The sequence below is a fragment of the Aphelocoma coerulescens genome, chromosome 28 (assembly GCF_041296385.1).
Source record: "Aphelocoma coerulescens isolate FSJ_1873_10779 chromosome 28, UR_Acoe_1.0, whole genome shotgun sequence".
In the NCBI taxonomy this organism is placed as follows: Eukaryota; Metazoa; Chordata; class Aves; order Passeriformes; family Corvidae; genus Aphelocoma; species Aphelocoma coerulescens.
In genome coordinates this window covers 1,012,458-1,024,970 of record NC_091041.1, presented here as the reverse complement: position 1 = coordinate 1,024,970, position 12,513 = coordinate 1,012,458, and the positions used below count along the sequence as shown (strand labels likewise).

Genomic DNA, 12,513 nt, shown 5'->3' with positions numbered 1-12,513 from the left:
GTTTCTGCTGTGTTTCATGTGTACTCGCTGGTTTTACCCGCATGTGATGAACCCTGAGTTTGATTCCTTCTACCTTGAGTGCAGGGTAGGTTACCAGGAGGACTTGAGATGGTCCCTTCCACTTTGGCTGGATTGTTCCAAAATTCCAGGTTCTGATGCACACCGCATCTCCTGGTTGGAAAGGATGTACAGGCGAGTCCAGCCCCAATGATCTGTTGAGAACCATGCACCTTTTAAGGCTTACAAGAGTTAGTCCCAGTGCTATTAAATATTCATTGCAGCAAAACTTCTGAGCCTTCCCTTGTCTTGTTGGTGCCACATGGGAAAGCTTCTGGCCATCCAGAAAAAGTATCCACCAATGCCAAAATGTGCCAGTCCCCCTTCTGCCTGGGCAGTTCTGCAAAATCAGTTGGCCAAGATCACCTGGTGATTCCCATGTAACGAGCCCTGGAGGCAGCCTTCTTCCTTCAAAACCAATCACATCTTTCTCAACAACTGATCTATTATTTTTTGCCATTTTTGTGCTTACAAGATGCCTTTGTAAACTAGCCACCATATTCTCCATTTCCTAATGTGTTTCCTGATGGTTTAGTTCCATTATACATTAATTGTGGAGCTACAATTACCTGCCCACACGGGGTTACCGATCACCTGCTGGGATTTTCCGTAGCTGCTGCTGATGGGGCTGACTGCCTGTCCTGATCACTGGAATCTGGCTTTTGTTGCAGAACATTCCAGTTTTTGCTAGGTATTAGTGCAAGGAGAGCTTTTTCAGCACCCTCTTGAGCTGTTTGGTCAGCCAATGGATTCCCTGGATTAACTGGGGAGTCTCCAAACCCATGGGCTTTACAAGGGCATCAGGGCCACTTCTTTTGGTTTTGGCACACTCTGCAGTAGGTGACTGATTTCTTTTTGTACTCACTGGAGACCTCTGTGTCCTTTCCTTCCATGTGGCTCCCTGGGCGTCTATTATTCCAAACCCAGATTTCAAATCAGTCCATATGTTCACCCTTTTTCCTTCAGTGATTTCTAGGAAAGGTCATTCATTCTGCTTTTTGTGCTGCTGTGTTCAAAGCTAAAGCCTGGGCTTCTATGACCTGGGTTGAGGTTCCCACTGCACACCCAGCTGCCCGTTTTCCACCCGTACCACGCTGCTCCCACCAGGGTGCAGGTCCAGTGCTGGCTCCTGGATGGGATTGCTGTGGAGGTCCCAGAGTCTGCCAGAACACACTTGTTCCATGGATCCCAGGCAGTCATAGCACAAAGACTCCAACCCTTCTCTTAGAAGGGACTCGAACACTTCCCTGTTCCAACCTTGGGTACCTTGAACCAAACCCTGCAAAGCTTTTGCTGCACCTTACAGGCAGGTCAACAGTTTACACCGGGAAAGGAAAAGGTGCCTTTATCTTACCAGGGGTCTTTCTCTGCCCTCTGTGCACAAGGACCCCCAGCCCGGGGCGGCCGTGCCAGCACCCCCAGGAACACCCAGATCTGGCAGCACTTTGCTCAGCTGCCCTTTCCAGAAACGGAACCATCTCCTTCCCGAGACAATTCAACCTCTACCTCTACCCAAGATCATTTTCTACACACTGCTGATCAGAAATGTTCCTCTGCACTTCCTCCACCACAAACATCCCCACAGCCCTGGAAGAGATAGCAGGGGCATCATTAAAGCCTCCACAAACACTGCACAGGCACCCAGCATCATCAGCTTTCCTTCTTTGGCATTCAGGCTCCGTGCACTGCTCCTGTTCATGTCCTCCTCCTCTCTCCAGAACGGTGGCAACCGCAGAGCTCCCAGGCAATCCCAAGGCCAGTGCCTTCCATGGCTTGTTGGACACGCGCATGGCTGATGGCCCTGTTGTTCCCAGGGAAGCTGCAGAGTGCCAGAGGGGGCCATGAAGTTGCTGAGGGCACTGGAGCACCTCCCTTGTGGGGAAAGGCTGAGCAAGTTGGGGCTGTTGAGGCTGGAGAAGAGAAGCTTGTGTGGAGAGCTCAGAGCCCCTTCCCAGTGTGTGAGGGGGCTACAGGGAAGCGGGAGAGCGACTCTTCCTCGGGAGCTGTAGGGACAGGACAAGGAGTAATGGGATGAAAATGAAAGAGACTTGGAATAGATTTGATGATGGGAAGAAGTTCTTTACTGCCAGGGTGGTGGTCCCTGGCACGGGCTGTGCAGAGAGGCTGAGGACGCCCCATCCCTGGGAACATCCAAGGCCAGGCTGGACAAGCTCCGCAGCAACCTGCTCAGCTGGGAGGTTGTTCAGCTTGGAAGCAGATGATCTTGAGGGTCACTTCCAAGCCAAACCATTCAAGGATTGGATCACTCTATGATCCCCATGTCCCACCATGGAGTGGCCCTGAAACTTCTGCGACATCACAGACTGTTCCAGATGGAACATGCAGGACCTGGAAACGAACACAGTGGACAATGCACCCGCTGCCAGTGGTCAGTTCTCACTCGCTCTTCGCTACATCTGTCGGTGCTGAGCTGTTCCCGCTGCCTGGACTTCTCCTGCCTGCACTGAAGCACCAATCGCAGCAGGATGTCCACTCCTGTCCCAGCCAAGGTACAGTGCCATTCCAGGGAGGTGGACACACCCTGAGCGAGTGGGTGGACTGCAGCCCTGTGGGGATGGGGTGGGACAGGGAGCCCACTGAGAGCTTGTGCTCCCTGATGCAGCGTGCCAGAGACACCGTAGAGGACATGGAAGTGGCCATGGTGGTGGATAGGGAAGAAATGATGGAGGTGGATGTGGAAGAGTCTATTGAGGATATGGAGGTGGATGTGGAGGACGTCATCGAGAATATGGAGGTTGATGTGGAGGATGAAATTGAGGACATGGACGTTGATGTGGAGGACAACATCGAGGACATGGACATTGATGTGAAGGACAACATCAAGGATGCGGAGGTCAATGAGAAAGAGAAGGAGCAGCCCATGATCCTGCGATGAAAATGGACCCTCCAGCAGCCGGACAGGCAGATGTTGGCCATGCCCTGCCCACAGGCAGAGTGGGTCCCCTGCCGCCAGGCTGGGGCTGGGCTGGCCGGCCCCGCTCAGGAACACACCAGCCCTATGCCAGTGCTTGGGGCCCAGCTCCCAGCCCCAGCCAGGCTCAGTGCTCAGGGGAGTCCTGCTCTGCCAGCGTGTGCCAGCCTGGGGACACAGGCAACAGCCCGCAGTGACCATGCTGCTTCCTTTTTACCAGGACTGACAGAGACTATGGCCACAGCTCTGTAAATACGTTCTGGATGTTAGCAAATAGTAAAGGCTAGAAAACAAGGGATACTGCTCAAGCCAAATGATCTCTAAAAAAAGGAATCGGGATGTATTGTTATGGACGTATTGTGATGTTGACTTTTCACATGTTACTTAATGTGAGATAAACTTCACCTGGATTCTGTAATGTAATACATGACATCGAATGTATATTGTTTATGTCGTCAATTAAGAAAAGATAGGCAGAGAATGTCTTCACTCTCCTTGTGTATCCTATAAGAGAAGAAGAAAACCAGAAACCAGAGAGAAGAATTCATGGAGAGAGCAGAGACATAGTGGAGCCAAGGAGGAAGATAAGGCTGATGGGATGATACATAGAAAAGCCGAAGAATTTATGAATCATGCATGACTGTAATGAATATGCAATAAGAGATGTACTTTTAAAGACGATCTTTTGGATGTAGAGGTGTGCCTTTGGCTCTCTGCCAAAGCACCCGGCCGTAATACCCTTTTTGCTATTGTCTCCTAATTGTCCCTTTTTTTTTTTTTTTTTTTTTTTTTTTTTTTTAATTTTTACAAAGAGTGAACCTCGTTTTTCACAGTGACTCCGGTTCAGCCCCGGAGCGGAGCGGCCCGTGCTGCCCCGGGGCGCGCGGGGCTCGGCCGTGGGGCGCGCGGGGGGGAACGGACACACGGGCACCGGACACACGGACACGCGGACAAACGCTCCCAGCGCCTCAGCGGCAGCAGCGGCAGCAGCAGCAGCAGCGGCAGCAGCGGCAGCAGCGCAAAAGCAGCGAGTCCACGAACCCTCTGCGTCCCTTCTCCTGCTCCTCCTCTCCCTCTCCCAGTGTCTCGCACCCTCTCCCGCTCTCCCTTTCGTCCCCCAACCCCCCCTCCCGCGGCCTCCCTCTCCCCAGGCCCGGCCGGGCCATGCCCCCGGCCCGCCCCCGGCCCCGGGCGGGGCTGCCCCCTCCCCGCCCCCGGCCGTCCCGCCGCGGTCCCGCCTCCGCCCGGCTCTCGCCGTCCTGGCTGTGGCGCTGCTGGGCGGGCATCAGTGCCTGGCTCCTGGGCAGCATCGCCAGCCCCTGGCTCCGGCTGGCCCGACCCCTACCCCGGCCCCGGTCCCGGTCCCGGTCCCGGTCCCGGCCTCGGCTCCTCCCGGGGCCCGCCGGGGACACAGGCGGCGCGGCCGCTCCCGCCGCCTCCGCAGCGTCTTCCCCGCTCCGAGCTCCGCCGCTCTTGAGCGCGGCCGCCGGCCCCGAGCCGCCGGTGGCCCTTCCAAAAGAGCCCCCATGTGGGGATGGCCGGCCCGGGGCGGTTGAGCGGCGCTCGGGGGCCGTTCCTGGCCCCGGGCCGAGCGCTGACGGCCGCGTCTCGCCGGCAGGGAATGCGCTGCAGGGCCTGAAGGAGCCGTACCGGCTGGGTTCGCTGCTGGGGCGCGGCGGCTTCGGCAGCGTCTTCGCGGCCACGCGGCTCTCGGACGGCGCCCCGGTGAGTGGCGGGGCCGGCGGCGGGCGCAGGAGGCGGGGGGCAAAGGAGGAGGAGAAGGAGCATGGGGCTCGGCACGGCGGGCGGCGAGCTCAGCCCGCTGCTCCCCTTGCCTTGCAGGTGGCCATCAAACGGGTGCCGCGGAACCGCATCGGCCATTGGGGCGAGCTGGTGAGTGAGCGAGGGGCAGCGGGAGAAGCCGGGGCGCGACGGGCGGGGATGAGCCGAGGCCCGGCAGGGTGGAAGCCGCCAGAACGCCTCGAGGGAGAGCGGCCGTGGGGCCAGCGGAGGGCGCCGAGCGTCCCCGGCTGGCTGAGGACTTCCCGAGGTCTGGCACGGCATCAGCCCCGCTGACGGCATCGTGCTCCTCCCGCAGCCCGACGGCACCAGCGCACCACTCGAGGTCGTGCTGCTGCACAAGGTGTCCACCGGCTTCCCTGGCATCGTCCAGCTCCTCGAGTGGCTTGAGCTCCCCAACAACGTGGTGCTGGTGCTGGAGCGTCCGGAGCGGTCCCAGGACCTCCTTCATTTCATTCGGGCACGGGGCTTCCTGTGCGAGGAGGTGGCGCGGCACCTGTTCCGCCAGGTGCTGGAGGCCGTGCGGCACTGCACCAGCTGCGGGGTCCTGCACCGGGACATCAAACCAGAGAACATCCTGGTTGACCTGGCCACCGGGCAGGCCAAACTCATTGACTTTGGCTGTGGCACCTACCTGCAAGCTGCAGCCTACACCAGCTTTGCAGGTGAGCCCACGCAGGGGGAGGCTCCTGGTGGCAGCGTCTCGCGGTCCAACATCTCGCAGCCGAACCTGGCTGTGGCAGCAGGGATTCTCCCTTTTGCTGCCTGTTCTGGCAGTCTGAGTCTTCAGCCAAGTTGCTTGTGAGCTGGGGTGGCTGGGGGGCCATATTCCAGCCCTGCCGGCAGCCTTCGCCAGCCCCTCTGCCCAGGACTGGTGCTGGGGCAGCCAGCATGACAAAAACACGCCGGGTGGGCGTAGCAGAGAAGGGGGGTCCAGAACCTGTGCAGCAGCTGGTTTGGTGTGCAGGCAAGAAAGGGCTTGGACTGCTCCGCTCGCCTTGTTTGCCTTGGCTTAAGAACGTTTTCTGGGGCAGTGCAGGCAGGGAGGACAAAGGCATGGGTTTTCCCCAGCATGGAGTGGGTTTTCCCCTTGCATGGAATGCTGGGGTCTTTTTCAGGGCTTCCGCTGCCCTCTTGCAACACCAGTGGTTTCTTTTCCAACCCCCAGTTTGTACACAAGTCACAGGTGCTGGCGAGAGGGCAGCGGGTCACACCGCGTGCCGCTGCTGCGGCCCCCGCATGCCCAGGGATGCTGGGGCGAGGCTCTGGGAGCAGGCAGCGTCCCCCTGAAGAACTCCATCTCTATTCCATAGGAACACCGTCCTACAGCCCCCCGGAATGGACCCTGTTAGGCTGGTACCACGGCGAGGCAGCGACCGTCTGGTCCCTGGGCATCGTGCTGCACCAGATGGTCTGCGGGGAGCACCCTTTCCGGAGGGGCTGGCACAGCACCTGGGGCCGGCTCTCGCTCCCACGACGGCTCTCTCCAGGTGGATCCTCGTCTCTGCAGCACAGGGGGAATAGCAGTGCTGGGAGGCAGCAGCGGGCTCAGGAGCATCCCGCACTGGCAGCTGCTGAGGAGGTGGCAATGTCCTGCTCTCCTGCTCTCCTCCAAAAGAAAGAATTGATGGCAAAGTTTAGGCACAGCCCTGAGCACACGCAGCATGGCCTGGCCATGGCAAGAGTGGGGCAAAGCGGACAGGAGCCTTCTGCAACTGACTGGCGCTTTCTGCTTTCTCTCCGCAGAGTGCCAGAATCTCATCCAACGATGTTTATCTGTGCTCTCCTCGGAAAGGCCCTCATTAGAAGACCTGTTGTGTGATCCTTGGATGCATGATATCCATGTGCCATAGGAGAAGGGAGAGAGCCACACGCACGCTTTGACCCAGGGAGCCGGTAAGTTCCAGCTGCACACGCGCCTTGGCAGGAAGCAGCAAAGAAGGGCAGAGATTTTGTCCTGCCTGAATCGCTGCGCAGGGCTCCTCAGCTGGGCACGCGCAGCCCTGCTGCTGGAGCTGAGCTGCTCTTCCCAGCACTGGTGGCCCCCATGCCAGCTGCTTTTGCTTGTTCTGCTTCAGCGACAGCCGGGGCCCTGGGCAGAGCACTGACAGCCTGCTCCAGCCCCAGGGAAGAAGGAGCCCCTGGAGAAGCTGTGCCAGGTGCAGCTCCTGCTGCCGGAGACATGGAGGGTGACATCAAGGATGACAAGCTCTTCCTCCACCTGGCAAGCTGAAGATGATGGACTTCAATTGTGGCACCTTCTCCAAAGCCAGGCTCCACAGCGAATTTGCAGATGAGTCCACACGCAGGGGGATGCTCCCAGATTTGTGCATTGCACAGCCTGGCCGGGAAGCAAAGGTTTCCCCCTTTGCTGGGGCGGATGCAACCAATTCTTCAGTCGGCTGCCAAGCTGCTTTTCGGCACAGCTGGCGGGAGGGGCTGGGGTGGTTCCGAAATGGGAGTTGGCTCCTGGCCCTGCCAACAGCCCCGAGCACCCAGCGTGCCGCAGGCTGGGGCTGGGGCAGCCAGCCCGACATAAACAAAGCCCCATGGCGAGCACAGGTGGGACTCCAGAGGCTGTACACACCTTGCTCTGCAGGCAAGGAGGGGCTTGGGCTGCTCCACTGCCCTTGTTGGCTTTGGGCTCAGCATGACTTTTGGGGGGCAGTGCAGGGGGGAAGGGAGAAAGCGTGGGCTGCCCTGGCCCGTGGGTGGGTTATTCCTCAGCATGTAGGGCTTGGGCCTTCCTCATACCCCTGATGGAGAGGAGATTTTTTTACATTTTTCCTTGTTTCCCCTTTTTGTCTGTAATCTCTTTTCATTGATGTGTTGTTTGTTTTGTTAAAGGAAGCGTTCTAGGTGGTGTCCGGTCTGGATGGGGAAGCGCTTGGGAGCAGCTGCAGCATGGGTGGGACGTGCCCTTGGAGAAGGCTGAGGATAGCGTTTGGGAGCAGCTTTTCTTCCAGTGGCAGGTGGCGTGAGGTGGGTGCCCGTCCTCTTGGCACGGCTGGGATAAGGGCTTTTGGGAGGTGGCAGCGAGCGCAGCGGCATCCTGCTCTGGGCAGCTGCTGAGGAGGTGGCTGTGCCACGGCCGGCTGCAGGCTGGGCACGTGTCCTGCCCTCCTGCTCTCCTGCCAGAGGCAGCAATGCTGGGCAGCTTTGGGCAGCGCTCTGAGCGCGGCCAGCACGGCCTGGGCACCGCGGGCGGCTGGGACAAGGGGGACGGGAGCCTTCAGCTGACGGGCGCTTTCTGCTTTCTCTCCTTGCAGCCGGGCTCTGTGGATGCTGAGGCTGCTCTGGGCTCTGCCAGGGCTCTGCTGCGGCTCAGCCCCGGGGCCACGAGAAGCCAAAGAAGAAACGCCGTGACCTGCAGCAGAGACGTGCTTGAGCATTCTGGCAGTGCAGCTCAAGTTTGCAGAGCGTGCACCTCCAGGGGAACACATGCCACCCCCAAAAAATAAACTTGTTCAGTAACTTCTGAAATGAAATCAGTCTGGGATGACCCCCAATGCCATTTTTCAGCTTGCTCAAGCTGAAGCTCAGCTCTTCTCTGAACAGTTCTCTCCCCCACCTGCCTTTTGCTCCACAAGTGCTCCCTCTTTCCCCCAGTGAGTTCCCAGCTCACCGCAGTCCCCATTGCACTGTAGCCTTCCTTGATGCCCGTGGCCACGAGGAAGAGTGAGCCCCAGGTTTAGGGACTCATGCTGTCACTGGCTGAAGAACAGCAATGTCTCAGAGGTCTGCTGAGATTTGGGGGTCATTCAGAGCTGCTCTCCAGGCCTCAGCTCTGCTCACTGCTGGGTTCCCACTTCCTTTTCCTCGTTCTTCACAGAGCAGGATGAGCTCTGGGAATGCCCTTGACCCTCGCCACTCTTCCCAGCCCAGCCACCCAGCCCAGTTAGGCTTAAGCTGGAGCTTCTCTGTCTCCTCTGGCACCCCAGTGCAGTCCCCTCTGCGGGGAGCAGCAGCCCCAGAGCACAGCACACAACAGTGCAGGCCGCAGCCGGAGCAGCTTCCCTGCAGCCATGGCTTGGCTCTTTGTGGCAACCAAATGCTCCCTGTGTGCAGCTGTCCCTGGAGGATGGCCCCAGGGCAGAGCCCAGCCGGGCTCCCAGTGCATCCCCTGAAGCTTGGTGCAGCGCTCCCAGAGCTGAGCTTAACGCTGAGCACCCAGAGCTGTGGCTCGCAGTCGGTGTTTGCAAGCGTTGTGTTCTCATCTCCTGCAACCTGTGGGCAAAAGGAGCTGTGCGGCCGGGCCAGCACCGCCCCTCTGGCCAGTGACACGGCTGAAGGTCTTTGCTGTTGCAGAGGAGCCGGCATTAAGCCTTAGCAGGGCCTGGCACCTGTGGAGCCGGATCTCGCCCGCTGTCCGGGACTCGCTGCCCACCAACCGCCCCCACCCGCCGCGCTCCGTTCTGCAGGGACAGAAGGCTCTGGCTGTTCCAGGCTTTCCATCACGTCTGTGTACCCGTGGATGTGGAATGCACATGGAGAGGGAAAGTGTCAGTCCCGGTGCTTGTGCACTCCTTCTTCAGATACCAGACACATCTATGGGCAGCCCCTATGTGCACAGATGGATTAAAAGGATGGGCATGGATAGAGATTTCCCACAGAGCTCTTGCTTTGGCGGAACTCACCTTGTAAGCTGGCGGCCAGGGGATGTTTTTTCCCAGCTCTGTGTCAGTAGGTGTCCAAGAGCTGAAGGGAGCAGCATTTAGAAGCAGTTTCCAGACTTCTAAGGCAGGAAGCAGAGCTGACAAACATCCGTGGAACTCGCTGTATTCATCGGGAGGGGCTGCTGCTTCTTTAGGAATATGGCACAAGGGAGACATGAGACTAGGAGAAATCCCAGCTCTCTGTGGATTTGTGCAAAGGGGGAGCAGCAGAAACACTTTGTGTCTGCTTTTGGGGACACAAGGTCCAAGGAGCTGCGGTGGCAGAGGGTGACCTGGGCTGGTGGCCAGTGAGGTCCTGTTTCAGGACATCCTGGAGGGGCACAGGACAAAGCTCCAAGCACCCACAGCCACACTGCTGAAGTCTCTGGGATGCTGCACATCCTCCAGGAAAAGCTGCTGTCACACATCCCACTGGGGTTGATAATCTCTATTTGTGAGATTTTAGGTCCATGTTACAAACTGCAATAGTTTTACCCTCAAGACACAAGTCATGCCCAATTCATATTTCAATTTCCTATTGCTTCAGCCACAATTTAAATTTACAATATTGGAAACAAACCTCATAATCTTTAAAAAAGGCTGAAGAGCTCAGTTAGATGGATCCACACCATCAGCACATTTGCAAAGTAAATACCTCAGTTCTCTTTGTAAAAAGACCTCTTAATCCAGAGTTACAGAAGATTTTCCACTACACATTTGGGGTTTGATTTTATCTTTTTCTTTTATTTATTTAGTTTTTTCCCCATTATTTTAAACGGAAAACATGTCCTAAAAAAGGAGTATCCTTTACTCCTTGTTCCCGTGTGGAGCAGCTCCCTTCCCGCTGGCTGAGCTGCTCAGGCAGAGCCCGGCAGCTCCTGACCCTGCAGGGTTGAGGCTTTTCCCCGTTGCTGTGCACAGAGTGATGGAGCAGCACTGCTGAACACGAGGCCACACAGAGGGACCAGAAGCAGCTGCCTTTGTCCCCCTGCAGCTCCAAGGCCCAATCTCAGAGCAGACACGGCTGGCAGAGACTCGCAGGCTCCCTGTTTGCTGTGCTGCCCCACTTGTGAGCGGCCCAGCTTTGCGTGAGGCACAGGGAGAACAAGGGGCAGCTCCCTGCCAGCCCCGCAGCCCAGGCACCCCTCGGGCCCCGGGGCTTGGGGCACTGTCAGCACCCGCTGCTCCAGCGCCCGCTCCTGCTGGCACTGACAGCAACACCCAAACTGTGGCTGATCCCGAGGGAGCAGCAGCAGGGCCTGGAGCTGATCCCTGACTCTGGGGCAGGGCTGGACAAATGACCCCCACAGCAGCAGCAGCAGCAGCAGCAAATGGAGCTGACTTTCAGCACAGCCCCTGCCGCTGTTCCCTCCCGTTGGCAGCGGTGTCACAGCAGCCTGGGGCACCTGGGAGCCCTCAGTGCCAGCAGGGACTGGAGATGGCAGCCCTGGGCTCCTGGAGGGTGTGCAAGGAGCAGAGGTGGGCACTCCCTGTCCATGTGGAGCTTGCAGGTGGAAAAGGCTGCTGTGAGCAGGCAGCTCGGAGGGCAGAGAAAGGAGGGTCTCGAGCACTGGAGCTGTGCCAGTGCCACAGCCCTGGGCAGCAGCCACCGAGCCCCGGGGGCACAGAGGGCACAGCAAGAGGGACAAAAGCAGTCAAGGGCACAGACTGGGAAGGGCGAGAGCTGGGAGCAGGAACAGCTGCTTCATTGCACTCTTGGAGAAAGCTCTTGGCTGTTTCAAAGCGCTGAAAGGCGTGAAGAGCACAGAGGAGGCCACAGCAAACAATGCTTCTGTTTTCACAGCCTCCCCTCTCCGTGTGCCAGAAGGAATTGGATGAACTGTATTCTTGTCTCCGAGTCGTCTCGTTCAGCATGAGCAGCTCAGCACCAGGAGCTGAAGGAGCTGAAGCCTTAGGCCACAAGCTGAAGCCTTAGGCCACAAGCCTTAGGCTGAGCAAGAGGAGCCTTTTTGACCAAAGTAATGCTGCTAACATGGACCTGGCTGAATCCTGGAATTACAGAATCCTTTCTGTTGGAAAAGACCTCTGAGCTCATCAAGTCCAACTGTTAATCCAGCACTGTCAAGCCCAGTACTAAACCACATCCCTGAAGTGCCAAGGCCTGGACAAGAGGCCTGACTGAGGCCTGAACAACAGGCCCTGAGCCAAAGGTGACCTCTGGATGAACCTTCCAACCAAAGGTTCTTTGTATCTCCTCATTACTGAAATTTGCATGATCATTAGCGCTGTGATTGATGTATCCCCTCATTAGTGAAACATGTATTGACCTTTCTGTGTTTAGAAGCCAGACAAGGCCATGAAATCCAACATCTGGCCTTGTTTGGGGCTGTATGGTCAAAGTCAGCTCCCTTGGCTCCTCCTTGAGCCCTGGCCAGGCTTAGGAGGAAGCCAAGAGGAGGATGAAAGCAGATGTTCCCGCACTAGAAGTGCTGTCAGTTTGTTTCTCCAGCACTGTCAAAGCTGGGCCCTCTCCCAGCGGAGTTGGAGCCTCAGCTGTGGCTGGAGGCAGCTGCAGGAATTCCCAGTGTCCGGGAGTGGCTCTCCAGTCCTTGGCTGGGACAGCTTCCCCCAGCTGATGGGTGGCTCTGGGGGATGGTAAAGTCTGAGGGTCACTGGGGCTGGATCTTGGTTAATCACTGCAGGCAATCTTTGGCACTGATGATTGGGGGCATTGCTGAGCTGCTCCTGCTGTGATTCTTTGCTAATGATTATGTGCTTTGCTGAGCTTATGCTTCTGTGACTTTTTGCAGATTTGCATTTTATAAATTGCACAGTTCCTTCAGTTGGTGTCTGTGTCTTTGGTGCTGACCCTGCCCACCAGCAAATCAGGGCCCCGTCCTGCCTGAGTGTTACCTGGGAAGACAAAAACCCTCACTCCAAATGTCCCCCCTTCCTCCTTGTTCCCCCCACTTTATACACTGAGCATGGTGTCCTGTGGTCTGGGATATCCCTGGGGTCAGTTGGAGTCACCTGTCCTGGCTGTGACCCCTGCCAAGCTCCCCCGCACCCCCAGCCCCTCCCCAGCGTGGCCGAACGAGGGGCAGGAAA

General features: G+C 57.7%; 1 protein-coding gene across 1 annotated transcript; it reads left to right on the top strand.

Annotated features, from left to right (window-relative positions):
* Nucleotides 1–2,949: 2,949 nt before the first annotated feature.
* Nucleotides 2,950–6,595, top strand: LOC138099865 (serine/threonine-protein kinase pim-1-like). The gene is made up of 6 exons (XM_068997457.1): nt 2,950–3,012; nt 4,547–4,714; nt 4,832–4,882; nt 5,088–5,454; nt 6,103–6,215; nt 6,536–6,595. Exons 1-6 carry the CDS (start codon nt 2,950–2,952, stop codon nt 6,593–6,595), a joined length of 822 nt encoding a protein of 273 aa, XP_068853558.1.
* Nucleotides 6,596–12,513: the final 5,918 nt, after the last annotated feature.